The 16,475-nt window shown below is 41.1% G+C and overlaps 1 protein-coding gene across 2 annotated transcripts; it reads right to left on the reverse strand.

The window, feature by feature from the left end:
- Nucleotides 1–76: 76 nt before the first annotated feature.
- Nucleotides 77–16,386, reverse strand: LOC114449839 (MAM and LDL-receptor class A domain-containing protein 2). Of its 2 annotated transcripts, XM_028427674.1 has the most exons (51): nucleotides 16,272–16,386; nucleotides 15,937–16,065; nucleotides 15,728–15,856; nucleotides 15,552–15,651; nucleotides 15,294–15,462; nucleotides 14,679–14,892; nucleotides 14,464–14,595; nucleotides 14,224–14,348; nucleotides 13,712–13,943; nucleotides 13,242–13,510; nucleotides 12,912–13,002; nucleotides 12,678–12,818; nucleotides 12,282–12,413; nucleotides 11,950–12,083; nucleotides 11,701–11,869; nucleotides 11,463–11,582; nucleotides 11,110–11,264; nucleotides 10,939–11,034; nucleotides 10,770–10,860; nucleotides 10,563–10,682; nucleotides 10,284–10,386; nucleotides 10,056–10,206; nucleotides 9,746–9,965; nucleotides 9,168–9,291; nucleotides 8,593–8,725; nucleotides 8,425–8,503; nucleotides 8,198–8,353; nucleotides 7,639–7,764; nucleotides 7,329–7,544; nucleotides 7,124–7,243; nucleotides 6,836–6,991; nucleotides 6,657–6,742; nucleotides 6,046–6,213; nucleotides 5,794–5,967; nucleotides 5,602–5,710; nucleotides 5,020–5,142; nucleotides 4,833–4,932; nucleotides 4,482–4,641; nucleotides 4,202–4,316; nucleotides 3,972–4,115; nucleotides 3,393–3,580; nucleotides 2,876–3,041; nucleotides 2,411–2,629; nucleotides 2,054–2,232; nucleotides 1,736–1,973; nucleotides 1,364–1,523; nucleotides 1,180–1,294; nucleotides 862–979; nucleotides 586–682; nucleotides 382–457; nucleotides 77–287 (listed from the first exon to the last, which is right to left on the reverse strand). In XM_028427674.1, exons 1-51 carry the CDS (start codon nucleotides 16,318–16,320, stop codon nucleotides 189–191), a joined length of 7,215 nt encoding a protein of 2,404 aa, XP_028283475.1. In that variant the 5' UTR covers nucleotides 16,321–16,386; the 3' UTR covers nucleotides 77–188. The 2 variants fall into 2 exon arrangements, 1 of the variants encoding a protein (XP_028283475.1); XR_003672014.1 differs by lacking the exons at nucleotides 77–287; nucleotides 862–979 and having other exon boundaries at nucleotides 387–457.
- Between the last annotated feature and the right edge of the window lie 89 nt (nucleotides 16,387–16,475).

Consider the following 16,475-nt stretch of genomic DNA (forward strand, 5'->3'; position numbering starts at 1 on the left):
CTAAAAATGTACTTTTGATTTACAGTGTTTCTATTCCTCCTCAAAACAAAGCCAGACTCAAATATGTCAGCAAACATTTTTTATTATTATTTTATTTTAAATTACATTAAAAATGTCTTCAAGCAAAAGAAAATAATTTACAGTGGGCTTACTTGTTAATTGTCATTTTCTAGAGAAACAAATCTGGACTAAGTGTCAGACGAGGTCATGATGGCGTCTCTTACAGGCGATGGATCGTAAAGTATGTTGTAGAAGGAAAAGTCTGCTTCAGTTCCATTTTGTGTTTCCTGGAAAAAAACAAAACAAAAAACCAATCTTTAAACCACCTGATCTCTGTGAGACCAGGACAAGATGTCCTGTTATCAAATCCTCCATACTCACATTGACTCTGGAGTCCTGGAGGTTGAACACGGAGCTCCTGTCAGTCACCTCGCTACTCAGGATTGACGGCTCGTTCCTAACACACACAAATATAGAAATGTAAACAAAAATATAAATATATTTAATATATTATATATTAATATATTTAAATATAAAATGTCAATCTTCGGTTATTAAATGTAGTATTTAAATCAGTGTGCGTACATTACTTTGCGCCTCCCGTTCAGCATAAAGAGGAAGACAGAGATGATGACTCCAGCCACCAGAGTCAGACCAACTGCAAGGCCAATCGACAGCATGTCTGCAGACAGAGAAGCACCACAAGGGCACATATTTATTCAAGTAAATATTCTTCAGTTTGAACAAAGCTGAGAAACATGCAGGGGAGAATCTGTGACAAATATCTCATGCATGAAGCTGTTTGATTAATCCACGTTATGTATGCATGAATAAAGTGCCTGTGTGGGGCCTTCAGGTTACCATTATTATCAGAAGGAAAGATGGGAGGCTCTGAGTAGCAGCTGCTGGGGACGATGGTAATATCATCGAGAGCAACATCCCCACCGGTATTCATGCCCCTCTGATACACAAACACAAACTGTGGCAACATTACAAAGAGAAGAGAAAGAGATGTTTAAAGGCAGCACTGAGAAGGCTTGTTGGATTGTTCTGCATGCTAGCTGACTGCTTTCCACTGTATGTTAGCTCTGGAATGTTTTAATACACAGAAGCAACACTGAACTTTGTGTGAAACGGTCAGACTATCCCTGACGTAACCTGTCATAAGCTCATTATTACCCAGAAGGCTTCTTCATGATTCACAGACACACTGGCCTCCTGCCACTCTTCTCCCTTGTTTCCTGTTTCAATCCACTTCAGAAGTCCTTCTTCATTTCCTCCAGCCTGCATCTTCCTGTGAGTTAAAACAGTGCAAGTTCATTACCAGAAGTCTCATGTTTATTGTTGATGATCCCCGAGTTACCTGTCATTTATGTAAAGTCTTAGAGTCCCGATGTGGTTGCCGTGCATGTGGTACCAGAATGTGAGACAGTGTCCTCTGGTGGATGGCTGGAACACATCACTAATGAGGAAGGACATGTCTCCCCACTCACCCACAGAGCTGTCCACGTAAACATAATGACCTGTTGGAAACACAAAAACAGAACTCAAACTAACAGCAGAGGGAGCTCTCATGTTATTTTATCATATGATATGATCTGTGCTGGATTACTTAGTGTGTGGAAGGATGTTGCACTCTAAAAATGAGAGGCAAATACAACTGCTACACTGATTTTTTTTTATGTCAACTTGAGGATGAATCGACCAGTTAAAATGGATTGTTTCGTGTAATCACCATTAGTTGAGTTTGTGGTGTGATCCACGCTGGGTCCAGTGTTGGGGTAAGCCGTCGCTCCACTGCCACAGATCCAGTCTCTCTGGTCGACGTTGCCTCCAAGGTTGCTCCAACTGCACATGGAGCTCTCAAAGTCACAAAATCCATGAGGAGAACAGTGAGCGTCTGTCAGCTGCACATCATCAAAGGCCATGTCTCCCTCCTGCGTGGGGCCAACCTTCACACCTTCCACCACAATCTGAAACAACAAGTGTGTAACTACTTAGAACAGTACAGTTTTATTATTTTACTTTTTTTTAGATCACATTCCTGACTCACTCTGAAAGACTGAACTCGGGGCAGAAGTGAAGCCTGAGCGAACCTCCACAGTCGGCCCTGGTCTCCTGTCTGTGAGAAAATCAGAGCTTCTTTTCCATCTTTGCTCTGCTGGTAAACATTAAGCGTCCCCATTCCTTCACCGTACATGTGGTACCACAGCTGCACACAGGAGCCTTTGTCTGGAGTATAAAAAAACACATTATATGGGATTTCTTCACTGATATGTCACAGGGAATATGCACCACAGCAACAACTTCTGTGAGCTGCATAGACATCAAGTTACATTAGGGTCCAATCCTAATCACCTTCCTGAAGCCAGTCTGTAAATGTTGGAATAATGGTGCTGCTGACTCTCACCTGCAGGATAAAGTGGTGAAGACATGACAGCTTTCTGGCCAGTTTTGTCAGTGACAGAGGAAGGAAGGTAGTAGTAGTGACCCATGGGTGTGTTGGTAGTGTGGTCGCTGTCTGGTCCTGTGTTTGGGTTGTCAGTGTGGCCCGAATGTCTGACCCAGTCAAAGTCATCATCTGTGTGCTGCTGCCAGTTACAGCTCCCATCCTCAAAGTCACACACATCTACAGAAAAGTATGTAGTAAGTACATTTTAAACAGTGTAAATAATACATGTGGGTTTAATGATTACAAGATTCACTGTATCTCCATCACAAGGAGCACATCAGCAAGTGTGATGACGGGGTTCCCTGATGTGTTTTGTGCAATCAATGTATTATTTAAGGCTCCTGTATCAAATTAGAAGCCATCATCCTAATATTACAAAGCACATGTTTTTTTATAGATATTCTTCAGCTTCAGCCTTATTACCAGATGCAGGACATGGTCCATGGGTGAGAGAGATGTCATCGATAGCGATGTCTCCTGCCTCTCCTCCCACTGTGGCCTCCAAAATCACTTGGTGGACTCTCTGCAGGGTCACATGACTCTTTACGAACAGCCACTCATCCCCTTGGTTTCCCGATTTTTGCCACACCTACAGAAAAGACAGGAGGTTGATTCACTAGTCACAATGAGGATGTGAGGCGGTTTTTGCAACACAGTGATATGCACTGAAACTGTGCCGCTTGCACACATTATACCATGCATTAATGCTATTTTGCAATCAGTATTTCACAACCATGTGAAAAGTATAATAACAGAGAGAAACAACCACAAATATTTCTCAATCAGCCTCACAGCCGTTTTTTTAACACCGCAGCAAAGGGAAGTAATATCTCCAGACTCCCACAGAACCGAAGTGTGAAAAAAAATGAGGTCCTCTCTGACTTCAGTCAGTTCTTTTTGTTTGATCAGTTTTAAAATACATTTTATACACATTTTTTACCAGTGTTTTCTTCCAGGGATCAGTTGTTTGTAGAAACATCCTCAAAGAACCCACAGTAGAACCAAACATGTGGTACCAAAATGTGAAACAGTATCCTTCTTCACCAGCGGGTGGCAGCAGGGAGGACTTCAGCTGGCCTGCATTCCCCTTCAAGCTGGGTGAGGAGCTCTTGATGTAAAGGTATTTTCCTGTCAGACAAATACAAGAACTGGTGTTTGAGCCCCTACTTTATGCACATTCTGTCTTGCAGCTCTCAGATTGTTTTGTTTTTTTGAGGTTTTGACAAATCATAAAATATTTTAGAGAAAGGGCTTTCCAGGACTTGAACCAAACTGCAACCTGCAACCAACACCAAATTACTACACAGAAGGCAGCATGCCATTCATGTTTACATCTAGTCATGCATTACAATAACAAGCCTGTCATCACTAGTGGATATATCCTCCTTTCTGCCTCTATAATGATCTCTCTCACTAAAACAGTGCAGTTACACTACACAGGAAAATATGAATATTATTTAGGGAGCACTGTCCCCTTATAAAGGCTGGTTGAATAAAGAGATTTGAACATTTTATTTACCCTTTCCGGTGGTGTGGTCTCCTGCAGGCCCAGTGTTGGGTGTTTCAGTCGGACCTGATCCACTGAGCCAGTCCAGCTCATCTTCAGCTGACTGCACCCAAACACACAGGCTATCTTCAAAAGAACAGCCGAAGGCAGACAGAGCTGAGGAGAAGAAGAATTTCAAAATAAACCAATCTCCCCAAAATTTCCTCCAAGGATTTAGCAGCATGTGCATTTGGTGAGTGTACCTGGAGGCTGGTAGGATTTTTCACAGTTCAGAAAAGAGACATCATCTAAAGCGAATATGTGGTCTCCAGTGGTGGTGCCGCCCTGAGCTGCTGTGTTTGTGCTACTGAACCAAACCTAATAATGCAAATAATCACACTTTTAAAGCAAACACTGTATTAGACATATTTTGGAAAATGTACAATGACACAAACAAAAAAGGTATAAATTCAACTAAAATGAGACTCTGCTTATGTGTCTTTAAACATTTCTAAAGAAAGTGATCAGTTGTTGAGTGGACACCTTATAGTGCTGCTGGTGCGGGCCCAGAGGCAGATGCTCTGGGGTCCAGTGGGAGACAGTGTTGTGACTGCGTGACCACAGGATTGCTTCACTCCCCTCAGCCTGCTGCATAAGCACTCTGAGTGACCCAGCACTCTCTGTGCTGATGTGGAAGTGAAACCTGAGTCAAGGAAAGAAGGAAGGAAGAAGGGGAGAGTGTTGGATTGGGAAGACAGTTGCATGGTAGAAAGACAGGGGGGTGGTGGGGGAGCATTGAGCAATTCATACACTTGAATATTCAACTCTTTATGAAAACAAATATTTAACAATAATAATAACAATAATCAGAGGAATACGGCTATTATGACGTACATAATCTGACAGTAGGGGGATGAAGAAGGGAGAGGGGGACTCTGGAGTCTGGCTTCTCTCTGTGTCGACCCCTGGCCAAAATTCACTCTCATGTAGTAGCCTGAGAATAAGAATTGAATCCACAAATGTTCACATGTATTGATTATTGCCTCAAATATTTATCAGCCAGAAAATTATTTAAAGTCACCTGTGTCTGTAGTGTGGTCTGTGGGTGGCTCAGTGGCATTACTGGCTTTCTGTCTCTGCCATGTGCTCTGTCCATCACTGATGTCAGTCCATTGGCACTGATCACTCTCAAATGTGCATGCACCTAAAACGCAAAGGTGAAAATGTAACACTTTAATGTTTATGCAGAAAGAAGGGAGGTGAATAACACTTTTTGTGTCAAGAGAATGGGCACGTTTGTATCCAACAGTAAATGTTGTAAGAGTTGTTCCTCTATGTGAATCAAAATATTTCCTTATTGCAAGGAAAAACCACTTTGGTCTTAACTATCTTACAGGGAAAGGCCATCTGTCTGCACTTCCTGTCTCTTCTGAAAATTAAGTTTCGGCCACAATGTCAAAGCATACAGTAATTATTGTCATAAACTGTGAGAGCCAATGGAAGCCACGTGATGATCTGATCTATGTTCTGCTATGAAACCTTAGGCCCCGACATTCGCATGAATGTCATGTAAACCTCGGTTGCAGATATGCAAATATTATTAAAGAAAATCAACTGTAAGATACTATAAACTATTGCAGTGTATGCAACATGCATTTCTCACCACAGCCGGTCTCATCCTCCCCCTGTGGACAGTCAGGATGATAATCACATCGTAGTGTAGCTGAAACACACACTTTCCCAGCTGACTGCCAACAATGAAACTCATTATCCTGCCACACCAAAGAAAAGGGAAGAGAATTTAGACTTATTTTTTGTTGAATGCTTGTTCATGTTGGCAGGTACTGTAGTTTACCTGACAGGGGTTCATGGGTGTAGTCAGGGTTGAAGGTGTAGTTGGGACAGCGGTGGACGATGTGTCTGGTAGTTCACTGTTGTTGGTGTCAAACAGACACCCTTGAGAGAAAGAGATGTCGTCCAGTGCAACCAACCCCCTGGAGCCTTCCCTGAGCTCGTAGCTGAAGACTATCTGCAGAGAACAAACCACAATCGGACCCGATTCCACCAGGTCTACTACTTTAAATTAGCCGTCTGTGTCCTGACTAACCTTGCTACTAGCTGAGGAGGAAAATGTGACCTCTGCTCTCTGCCAGCTGAAACTTTGTGAGGATTCTCTGAGCCACAACACTCTATCGCCACTACCAGATCGTAGTGTCCTGGAGTTGGCCGTCAGTCTGGCTGATGTATCATCCAAGCTGAAGTAGAAGAATCTCACCTACAAGTATAGTAACAGAGAAATGAGCAAACAAGTCACTAGCTATTTTAATGTGAGTTCATGGTGTTTGTCTAAGTGACTTTAGTGGCTGATTCAGATAGCATACAACAGATGTAAAGCAGTGGAGAGTTAGCTTAGCAAAGAATTATGGCCTGTGGGGACCATCCAGTAACTGAGTGGCTGAAATCTAATGTGGACTGCTGTTGCCTTTGTTTACATTATGAAAGAGACAAACCCACAAGATCTCTTATGGGTGTCATCATGACAGCACCTGATTTCACCCAACTTGCAATTAATCAAAATATGGGCAAGGAGCTGAGGTGGGCAGACACCTAAGGTGAACAGCTCCCTATCAAGACTGCAATCACTTCAAAGGAGTCAGGTAACAGCATTGCTTCAACAACCATTTAATAGTTAATTTGATGACCATATGTTATACTCACAGTGCAGTTTAGGCTTGGTAGCAATGTTTTGGAGAGAATCTCAGATGCCTGGCCTTTTATGTGAGTCCCAGGTGTAATATAGTGACCTATATGATAATATCACACAGCACATCTAAAGCATAGCATCACTGCTTTCCAAATGAAGACACATAAGACACAGATCTCAGAGAGCCTAATACCTGCAGCAGAGTTTTGGGTGTGATCCCTCTGAGGCCCATGGTTGGGCCATGCTTCCTCTCCTTTGCGTCGTGTCCATCCTGCTCCAGGTGTGTCCACATCACTGTCAGCCCAGGAACACATCCCTTGTTCAAAGCTGCAGCGCTCTGTCCTATCCACTGCATCATTTCAAGGTAGGAGGAAAAGACATTGACAATAATTGAGTGAAAAACAACAATGTAAGGATATTTTAGTGTACAGACGCTGAGAATCTACTGTTTCGCTGCATGATCTGTCTTTCTGAATCTCACCACAGTTGATTTCATCAGACCAGTCCCCACAGTCATCACTGAAGTCACACACTCGGCTGGGGTCCACGCATACATTGTTACCGCACTTGAACATACTCTCAGGACACTGTGGCTGGGGCTCTACGGGGGAAACCAAAACATACTTTATAAATTTAGGTTAAAAAAAGGTCAAATGATAAAAAAAACTTATGTGTAGGTGGTCTACCAGGCAGGGGGCAGTTGATGAAGCCTACGTCATCAATGGCAATGTGTCCAGGTTTGTTAAATGACCGGGAGGCTTCAAACTGGATGGTAAAGTCCTGAGGGATTCGGTCAACCTTTACCTCAGCATGTTGCCACATGTTTCCATGGTTACCAGATAGCCACCACAGTCTGGTGGTCCTGAAGCCATCATTCAGCAGCACACTGAGTTCTCCATTGTCTGTAACAGTTACAGTAAGAGTTGAAGATTAAATGCAGAAACATATAAAGTTTTTTTTAACTTCTGGTCATATACATGGAAATACTGAACATACCCTCTCCATGCATGTTGTAGTAGAAGTGTAGTGTGCAGGTGGAGCTGGCCTGTTTCATACTGGGACTCTGCAGGACCGCAGCACTCATTTGATTGCCCCAGTCAGTGTCTACTGCCATGTACCAACCTGGAGGAAACAGAACAAGAATCAGTCACAACAGTGTGTAGAAAGCACGAATGACAAGCAGATATTGAATACAGATAATATATTTATATGACTTTGTTCAGAAATGCTAGATATCTCAAGATTTTGATAGAGAGCAAACATTTATATTGTTAGGAGCTGGAAAGGTACTGTGTAAATTCAGAGCGACACCATTTCATGGTAGGCATAAATCTTAAAATCAAGCAATCTCAGACCCAACAAGAATAAAACAAGGATGTGGCAACTGTGGCAAACACTGCCCTTCAGCATCGCTGCTAACACAGAGGAAAGAGGAAACACTAAAGGACTTTCACAGTCAGCTTCTTTTTTTGTAACAAACCGCTCATCATAATACACAGAACAACAGAATGTACTGTAATCGGAAAATGAGTCAAGATCTTATGTGTGTACTTACCCATCTCAGTGCCCAGTGTGTGGTCCACAGACGGTCCAGTGTTCCCACTAGCATTCCTCCCTCTAACCCACTGAAACTGGCCCAAGCTGACATCTTCCCAGTCGCAGGTGCCATTTTCAAAAGCACAACCAACAAATCCTCCATGTGTTTCATTCACTATAAGAAAAACAACATTGTTTTGATAATCATTTATTATAAAAAGAAAATCTCAAATGAAACTGTAGTACCTTGACAATGGCCTGCTGTAAGACTGATATCATCCACAGCAATAAATCCCCTGTTGTTAGAATGTGCCTCAATCAGCAGCTGTGGTTGACATAATATGAAAACATCATGAATATGAACTCTTTGTTCTATCTGTCTAGTCAGTTTCTGTTATGTCATCTTTTGGGTACCTGCAAGGGTTTGGACGTCTCTACAGACAGAGAGAAGCTGCTCCAGCTGTTCCCACTGCTGTTACTCTGGAACACCAAGTTGTCCTTCTCTGATAGTTCTGAACGCATGAGCACCCTCAACATCCCGGAGTCGCTGTTTGTGTTTAATATGTGAAAAAAGCTTCAGCTTCAGTTTACTCTCATTTGAATCATTGGATCACTTCACAAGTTACCCCAAAACAAGCACATTTTTTGGCCTTAATTTTATACATAATCTTTGTGTCAACACCACAAAAAGAGTGAATTAGTAGCAAATAATGTTTTGCTACTAATACAAAAACCTGAAAAAAACATTAATAAAATAAAGGTTTGTTTAAAAAACAGTTTTGGTTCAAACCTGATGGTAAAGTTGTGTAAAAAGTGAACTCTGGCTTACAGAATTTTCTCAGTCTTGCACAAAGTGAAGCAGGTGATTCATGACTAAATGACATTTGTACACACTTCCTGAGGAAGTCAACCAGGAAACTAAACAGGATGAAAAGCATTCTCGTACAGCACTGTCACAAATTGTATGCACTGATTTTTTTTTTGCTGACCTGTTGTTCATGTAGTACCATAAGGTGAGACAGGAAGTTGTGACTTCCACTTGGATCCATTCAGACACTGTCTGAGCTACACTGCTGTGATTCTGGTGTAGAGACGAGCTCAACAGGAACCAGCCTACAAGTACAAAGGAAACAAACCTGATAAGAACAATGATGTATCAATTAGTAATCAGTAACTAAAACATGTAAGGACTGTATTTATTTTCAAAAACAAGCTCTGAATAATTCTCTTCATTATACAATTTGAATTTCTATTGATTTTATCCTTGTTTCAAGTGAATGAAATGAGGATTTCTTGTAGGGCAAAGAGGAGGTAGCATCAACAACACAGAAGGAAAAACAGAAGTAATAAGCAACATGCTTAGTGAGTCAACTGAAAGGTCAGTTAAAATTATCAACAGTGATGGTGATCAACTAACTATGAGGCATTTGGGACATGGTGAAAAATTAGACAAATAGGAATATTTCACTTCACCAAAATGTTCAATAAAGACTCACATCTCTGTCCTTCATATTGGCCAAGCTAATCATTGAGCAGCATAGTAGGAGCTAAAAGATAAATCTTATACCTTTGGGGCTTTGACTGGTATGGTCTGTTGGTGGACCCTGGGAGCTTCCACGGGCCAGCACCCAATCATGTCCATGTTCTGTGGGGACATTGACCCAGGTGCACTGTCCGGTCTCAAAGTCACAGCTGCCTGGTGGACTGCAGGCCCCATCCCTCACAGAATAATCATCTAATTTCACAGTAGATTTTGCTCCAGACATGTGGACAGCCTTAAACACGACCTGGTGAAAGGACAGGAACAGTTTTACATTGCAGCATAAATGGATGCATTGTGGTAACATAATATGAAAGAGACAGGAAAATCTGTTCACATGGAAGTTTGCAGGTGAGGACACAGTGACCTCTGCCACCTCCCAGCCTGTAGAGGGTGCTCCATGCCGCTGCCAAAGAGCTTTTCCCACATCACCGCTTCGCAGCACATGGATCGCAAAGATGTCAGAGGAATCTACAGGTAACCAGTACCTGAATGCATAGTAAAGTGACATATGAAATATGTATCAGATAACAGTTTCTGTGTGAGATGGCAGCTTTGAACTTACCAGAAGTGTACACAGATCTCTGTAGCTGAAGTAAACTCCGGTGTAAGCAGCTGGGCTACCTCAGTCTGTGTAGAATTTGATGTCAGCACAGTCATGTAGAAACCTACAACAAATCAGCACAGTGACTACCCCCACAGAAGTATGACAAGATGCCACACCTTTCATACAAAATGTCGAGGTAAATTGAAGTTGCAAGTGTCAGCATGAAGGGGAGCTAAATGTTGTGTTGCTCTTTTAGTCACACAGTCTGCAGTTTCACTGTCACAGGTTTTTACTCACCATTTTCAGTTCCATAGGTATGATCCACATGAGGCTTTGTTCCCTGTCTGCGACCCCAGTGACCCAAATGACTGGTATCATTCTCAAAGTCACACAAGCTGGAATCAAACCCACACACATCTACAATGATGGAAAAACAGAAAAACTAGCAATTTCTAGTGTGTTTTGACTTCTCGTTAGCATCAGTGCCGGATCACGTGTACATACGTTGATTACTGCACACCCCCTCTTTCACGCTAATGTCATCAATAGCGATAAATCCTCTGTTGCTTGTGTGTCTGTGGCCAGAGAACATTATCTGAAAAGGGAGGATACTAAATTTAATATAAAAAAGTCAAATATTTTAAAAATGGCAGTCATCAGAGTAGAGGTTTACCTGTACTGCATCATTCGCATTGATGTTTACTTGTGCGTTCACCCACTCTGCATTTTGTGTCCCTTGTCGAGTCCAGATTACCAGTTTAGAGGATTTCTGGAACAGAATATTATCATTACTGATGCTGTAAGCAAAGTCTGCAGTAGAAGGTTTGGTGTGATAGTAACTTACTGTCTGAACCAGCAGATCCAGAGTAGACACTGAAGGCCCGAGCATGTAATACCAGAATTCGACACACATTCTTGACGCGATATTGATGACAGGAACAGAGAGGACTGCTTTCTCACCATCTTTTTGTCCAGATCCATTCAGGAGTAAAAATAAACCTTGGTGGGAGAGACAAAAAAGACCAGAAAGAACAGACCAGCTTGTGTTACTTCTTTAATCACTTCATGATATAGAATGAGTGGAATCAGATTTTCTTGAAAAACAGCCATTAAGTTCTCTAATAGCAAATAAGGTTTTTACATTAAGGCTCTCTTTTAATTTTTATTGTGTTCGTCAACACTACTACTACTTAATACCTTGATTATTCCCAGCAGTATGATCGTACTTAGGTCCATCCCATGGGTGTTCTACTTCAAGTCCACTACTGAGGGTCCAGTCTAGGTCATCACTTTCTTCCTGCACCCAGTTGCACAGACCTGTTTTTCAACAAACATGTAAATTAGATTGTAAGAGGCATGAATCTTTAGTGAGAATAGAAATATGCACACATTAAATAGATCTCAGTTGATATTGTAACTCTGAACTCCAGTGTACCTTCTTCAAACGTGCAGTCCATGCCAGAGGCAGGAGCAGCAGTGGTTGTTGTGGGTGGGTTCGGTGTGGTTGTTGGAATGATGTCATCACATGACATGTCGTGGATGTGGACATCATCCACAGCAAAACTCCCTTCCTTTAAGGCAGGAGCCCTGACATGTAAAATAATCTGTGGTAAAAGATGACAGTTAATACTTTTTGATTTATTCATTGTGAAGATATATGTGTTGAAATGAAATGATGTGGCACCTGGTGTGGACCTGATGCACTGTAATCCACCCTGTCCATGATCCATGTGTTGTTCAAAAATCCATTTGTATTCCATATAGGACGCAATCCAACAGACTCATTGACAAACACAGTCAGTGTAAAAGCTGACGGTGCTGGAAAAATCATTAAGAAATTAGTGTGTATTTACAAGGTATGAGGATGGTTCTCCTTGGATTCAATGTCAACTGTCAGAAAATATAACCAACTCTAAGCCTAATTACTACTATGTACTAATATAGCATCAAAATCTCTTTATTCTAAATGTCTCAAAAGCAGTCACCAAAAATCTGTCCTTCCCACAGAAGACTTACCATTTGTCAGCCACATCAGTGCATAATGCCAGATCTCCAGGCAAGCACGGTTTACAGCCTCCATAGACTCACTCTCCAGCTGGGCTGTCTTTTCTTTATTAGAACTAGAGGCTGTAAACAATGCAAAATGTCCTGTTGAGGTAAAAAAAAAAAAAAGTTAAAATAAAAACTCTCTCATGCTCTTATCACTTTATGTCAAAGCACAGAACATAATAAAAAAGAACTACTGTGCTGGTTTCCACATATATATATCCCCATCTCATTGATGATGATTTTGAGGAATAGTTTCACTTGTAAAGTAAAAGCTGAATGAAGGTAAGGATATCCAACAATTCTGAGCAGTCACTTGCCACTTTTATGCATTAGTTACTCTTAAAGATATGTAAAGGATCTTACCTAAAGACGAATCTGTGGTGTGGTCCCTACGAGGAACAAATTTTCCCTTGCTTTCACTTGATGTCCAATCCCAGTACACTCCTGTCTCTGTCGGAGGGTTGTTAACCCAACCACACAAGTCCATCTCAAAGTCGCAAAAACCTTCAAGGAATAACACAGCAGCACATCAACCATCCAAACACAGACTAATTAATTTTACCCATTATTAATTAAAGGTTTTTTGTGGTCACTAACCACTAGGGGGGCAGGCACCATTCAGGACAGTGAGGTCATCAATAGCAATGTCTCTCCTCAGTCCATCCCCAGCCATCGCCTCAAAAATGACCTGTAAATTTGTTTTTTAATTATAAAATGTGTTATTTCATCATTGCTCTTTCTTTTTATGACACTTCTCAAACTCAATTTTTTCTGCTTAACTGTCTGAACTTGATATTTGAGTGCTTCCTGATCCCGATTCTCTTTCTCTTCTTTTTTTTTACTATATGTGAGTTATCTTTATGTATCAATTATTCATTTCAGTAAGGATTTAATCCTTTTTCTTTTCAATTTATTAACACATTTCACCTGATATGGAGAATCAGGGCTGAACAAAGTCACTCTTCCATGCCTCCAGTGCTTCCCCTGGTCTCCTTTTCTTGTCCACTGCTGGATTGGGTTACTATGGTTGTCAGAAGTTTGAAGGTAAACACTGAGTTCTCCAACTCCACTTTCTTCCATGTAGTACCAAAACATTAGGCATTCTCCATGGGGAGGGGTGGGCTCCATCACTGCAGTTGTCATTGCGACTTTGGCCCCTGCAGGGTGACTCCACAGCTGTGCACTCAGGTAATAACCTATATATGAGGTAAAGGTATGTGACATGTTGTTTATCCTTGTTGTATTTATGTATGTATGTATGAACACCAGCTAGCAGTTGGTATAGTTTCTGTAAGCATGCTAGTATAAGCATTTACTCCAAGCACTATTGTTCTAGTAAAAAGCATCACTGTGCTCTGGCGACTATTTAGCTTGTATTCTTATGGAGTTGTACAAACCTTGTTGTGTCCCCAGAGTGTGATCTGTAGTAGGGCCTGAAGAGTTGGCTGGTTTGGATGCCCCAGTGGTTCGGTTCCAGCTGAAGTGTGTCGATGGGTGGGGTAGCAGTCCACAGAAGGAGCCCTGGAAGGTGCACTCTCTCTCAGGTGGACAAGAGCCACTGCTGGACACCACAATGTCATCTATGGATATGCTCCCCTGTTTACCACCCGTCACAGCTTCTATGATAAACTAGAGAGCAGGCTAAATTATTTCAAGTGTTAAGGGTTGATGACATTAAGACGATAGAGACAAAATTTTGATTTATTTTTTACTAATTTAACTGTGGAGGTTAATGGGGGAAAAAAACTATTTTTCAGTAAGAGCAGGATAATTGTACTGTATGTTCAATGATACAGCTTTTAACAAATAAATGTGTATTGCCCCAAAATTATGCCTTCAAATGAGCACCAGCTAAACCAGATAAAACCATAGATAAAAAGAACAATCAACTGCACCTCTCTTATCTTACCTGTATTGGTTTGCCACTACTGAAGGTAAGATCTGCAAATCGCCATTTGTTTCCCTGAGTGCCACTTCTCATCCACACAACTGTCTCTGGTTGCCCAGAACGCTTTGCAATAAACTTCAAGGAGCCTGATAAAGGTAATAAAGGATGTCAGTAAGGTATTTAAGAAGCACTTAAGATGTAAGCACTTAGGAATTACATATGCATTTTTGTCTGAAAAGTTATGCCCAGAGAACCACATACCGATGCTGCTTCCAAATATGTGGTAGAAGAAGCTCACACATATGTCTTTATCTGCAGGTTGGGGATAGCTGATGAGTCTGGCTGTTGATGAGATATTTATGTAGGGTGAAGCACTTATGATCATGAATGACCCTGTGGAAGAAAGAGTAAAAATATAAATTTGTATTACACAGTACTACCAAAAACATCATGTTTATAGTCAGTAGAACACTCACCATTTCCCTTCGGGGCATCAAAGACCACATCACTACTTTCCCACAGCAAACTGGCAGTGTAGTCATGGTACCAGGAACAGATTTTCTTTTCAAAATCACATGACAAGTGGTCTGACCCTTCTGGGATATCTTCCTCTCTGCAGTTCTCAAAGCTGATATCATCCAGCATAATATCCTTGACATCTATTATTGGATGGCTGAATGAAAAAAGCAGCTACACAAAGAAAGCGTTACTCCGCATCTGTCCTGGGAAATCAACATATTTTCTGTATTCTGTATTAAACAAATAACCAAAATCATATTCATGTTCAAGTTTTTAAATATGTGAGCAGAAGTGCTCTTAAGATGGTTTGCTGCCCTGATACCAGTCCAGAGCTCACCACACGTAATAAAGTAATAAAACCTAGATTGCTTTATGGATGGAAGTGGAAATTAGGTGTTATAAGCACTGGATGATAAAGATCACAAAGAGATTCAACAGCCCTGGAGGACACAGTGTGAAACTAAATCAAGGTTTATCATAAATAAATAGTTGTATAAAGTAACACAGTAAAATAAGATCATGTAGAGTAAGATGTACACACAGATTACTATAAGTGAAGACATTTTTCTAACCTTGTATCCTCCTGGCTGGTTACCAATAAAAGCCGTGGCATTCTCCCAATCATCTGTCTTACTTTTAGAAATCTCCAGCAAATCTTTCTTATCGGTGCCTCTGACCATTTGTACTTTAAGGGGGGATGATAATAATGATGACTTGTTATCATGAATATGATACCAAAACCTATAAACATATGAAAAGATGAATCTTAAAACAGTCAGTCAAGGACTTTTCCCATAACAACACACATGTTAAATAATTGCTTTCAGTACCTGATCTGGCATCCCAGAGCAGCCACATGGGTAACTGAATACTCTAGATTAGCCTTTGCCCAGAGACCTTCTTGTTTACCATCTATATGCATGACATGTCCTGTGAACATGAACAAAATATGTTAGCAACAACATCAACAACAACAACAACAACACAACAAAAACAACAACAATACCCCAAGAGCTTCCTGTGGTATGGTCCTTTCCAGGTATGGAGGTAATGTTTGCTAACTGCCTTCTCCAGCAATAAGAGGTATCACTGGTGTCGTTCCAACCACAGGCGTGATGCTCAAAGTTGCACGTACCTATAGCATAATACATGACTTCATAACACATCTGAGAGAACTAGTTGAACGTGTTCTTCAAAGGTTAGACTTCTTCGTACCACAAAATTCCTCATCAGAGCCATCTATACAATCCTCCTTGAAATTACAGATGAGTTGAACAGAAACACATTCTCCAGATGTGCATTGAAAGTGGCCATCAGGACAGGCGGACACTATGGCTAAGAATACTGTAAATAAATGATAACAGGGAGAGAATTTCAATAAAATTACAAAATAACTATATATAATCATAACTTTAGTTATCATTGAGGCATTTCCATTATTGATTTACCCAAAAAAAGGCACTAAGCCACAACAGTGTACATTTAGTAAATTTTCCCTCATCCTAATTAATACCCTTTATTTTACCAGCTGTGACTTTGATGACTCTTACCTGACAGCAGAACAAATAAATTCCTCATGTTTGGAGAAAAATCACACATAGCAATCCTTAAAGCATGATAACTAGCTAAGCTTCAGATTAACACTTTGTGCTTGAATTACTTGACTGAAACTGTTGGGAACACCCAAGCTGAGGCTGTGAGTCTTTATCGGCAAGGCTCGGCGTAAAGTCCAGGGTGCACTCTGTGAACTGCAT

Source organism: Parambassis ranga, chromosome 17 (genome assembly GCF_900634625.1).
Source record: "Parambassis ranga chromosome 17, fParRan2.1, whole genome shotgun sequence".
In the NCBI taxonomy this organism is placed as follows: Eukaryota; Metazoa; Chordata; class Actinopteri; family Ambassidae; genus Parambassis; species Parambassis ranga.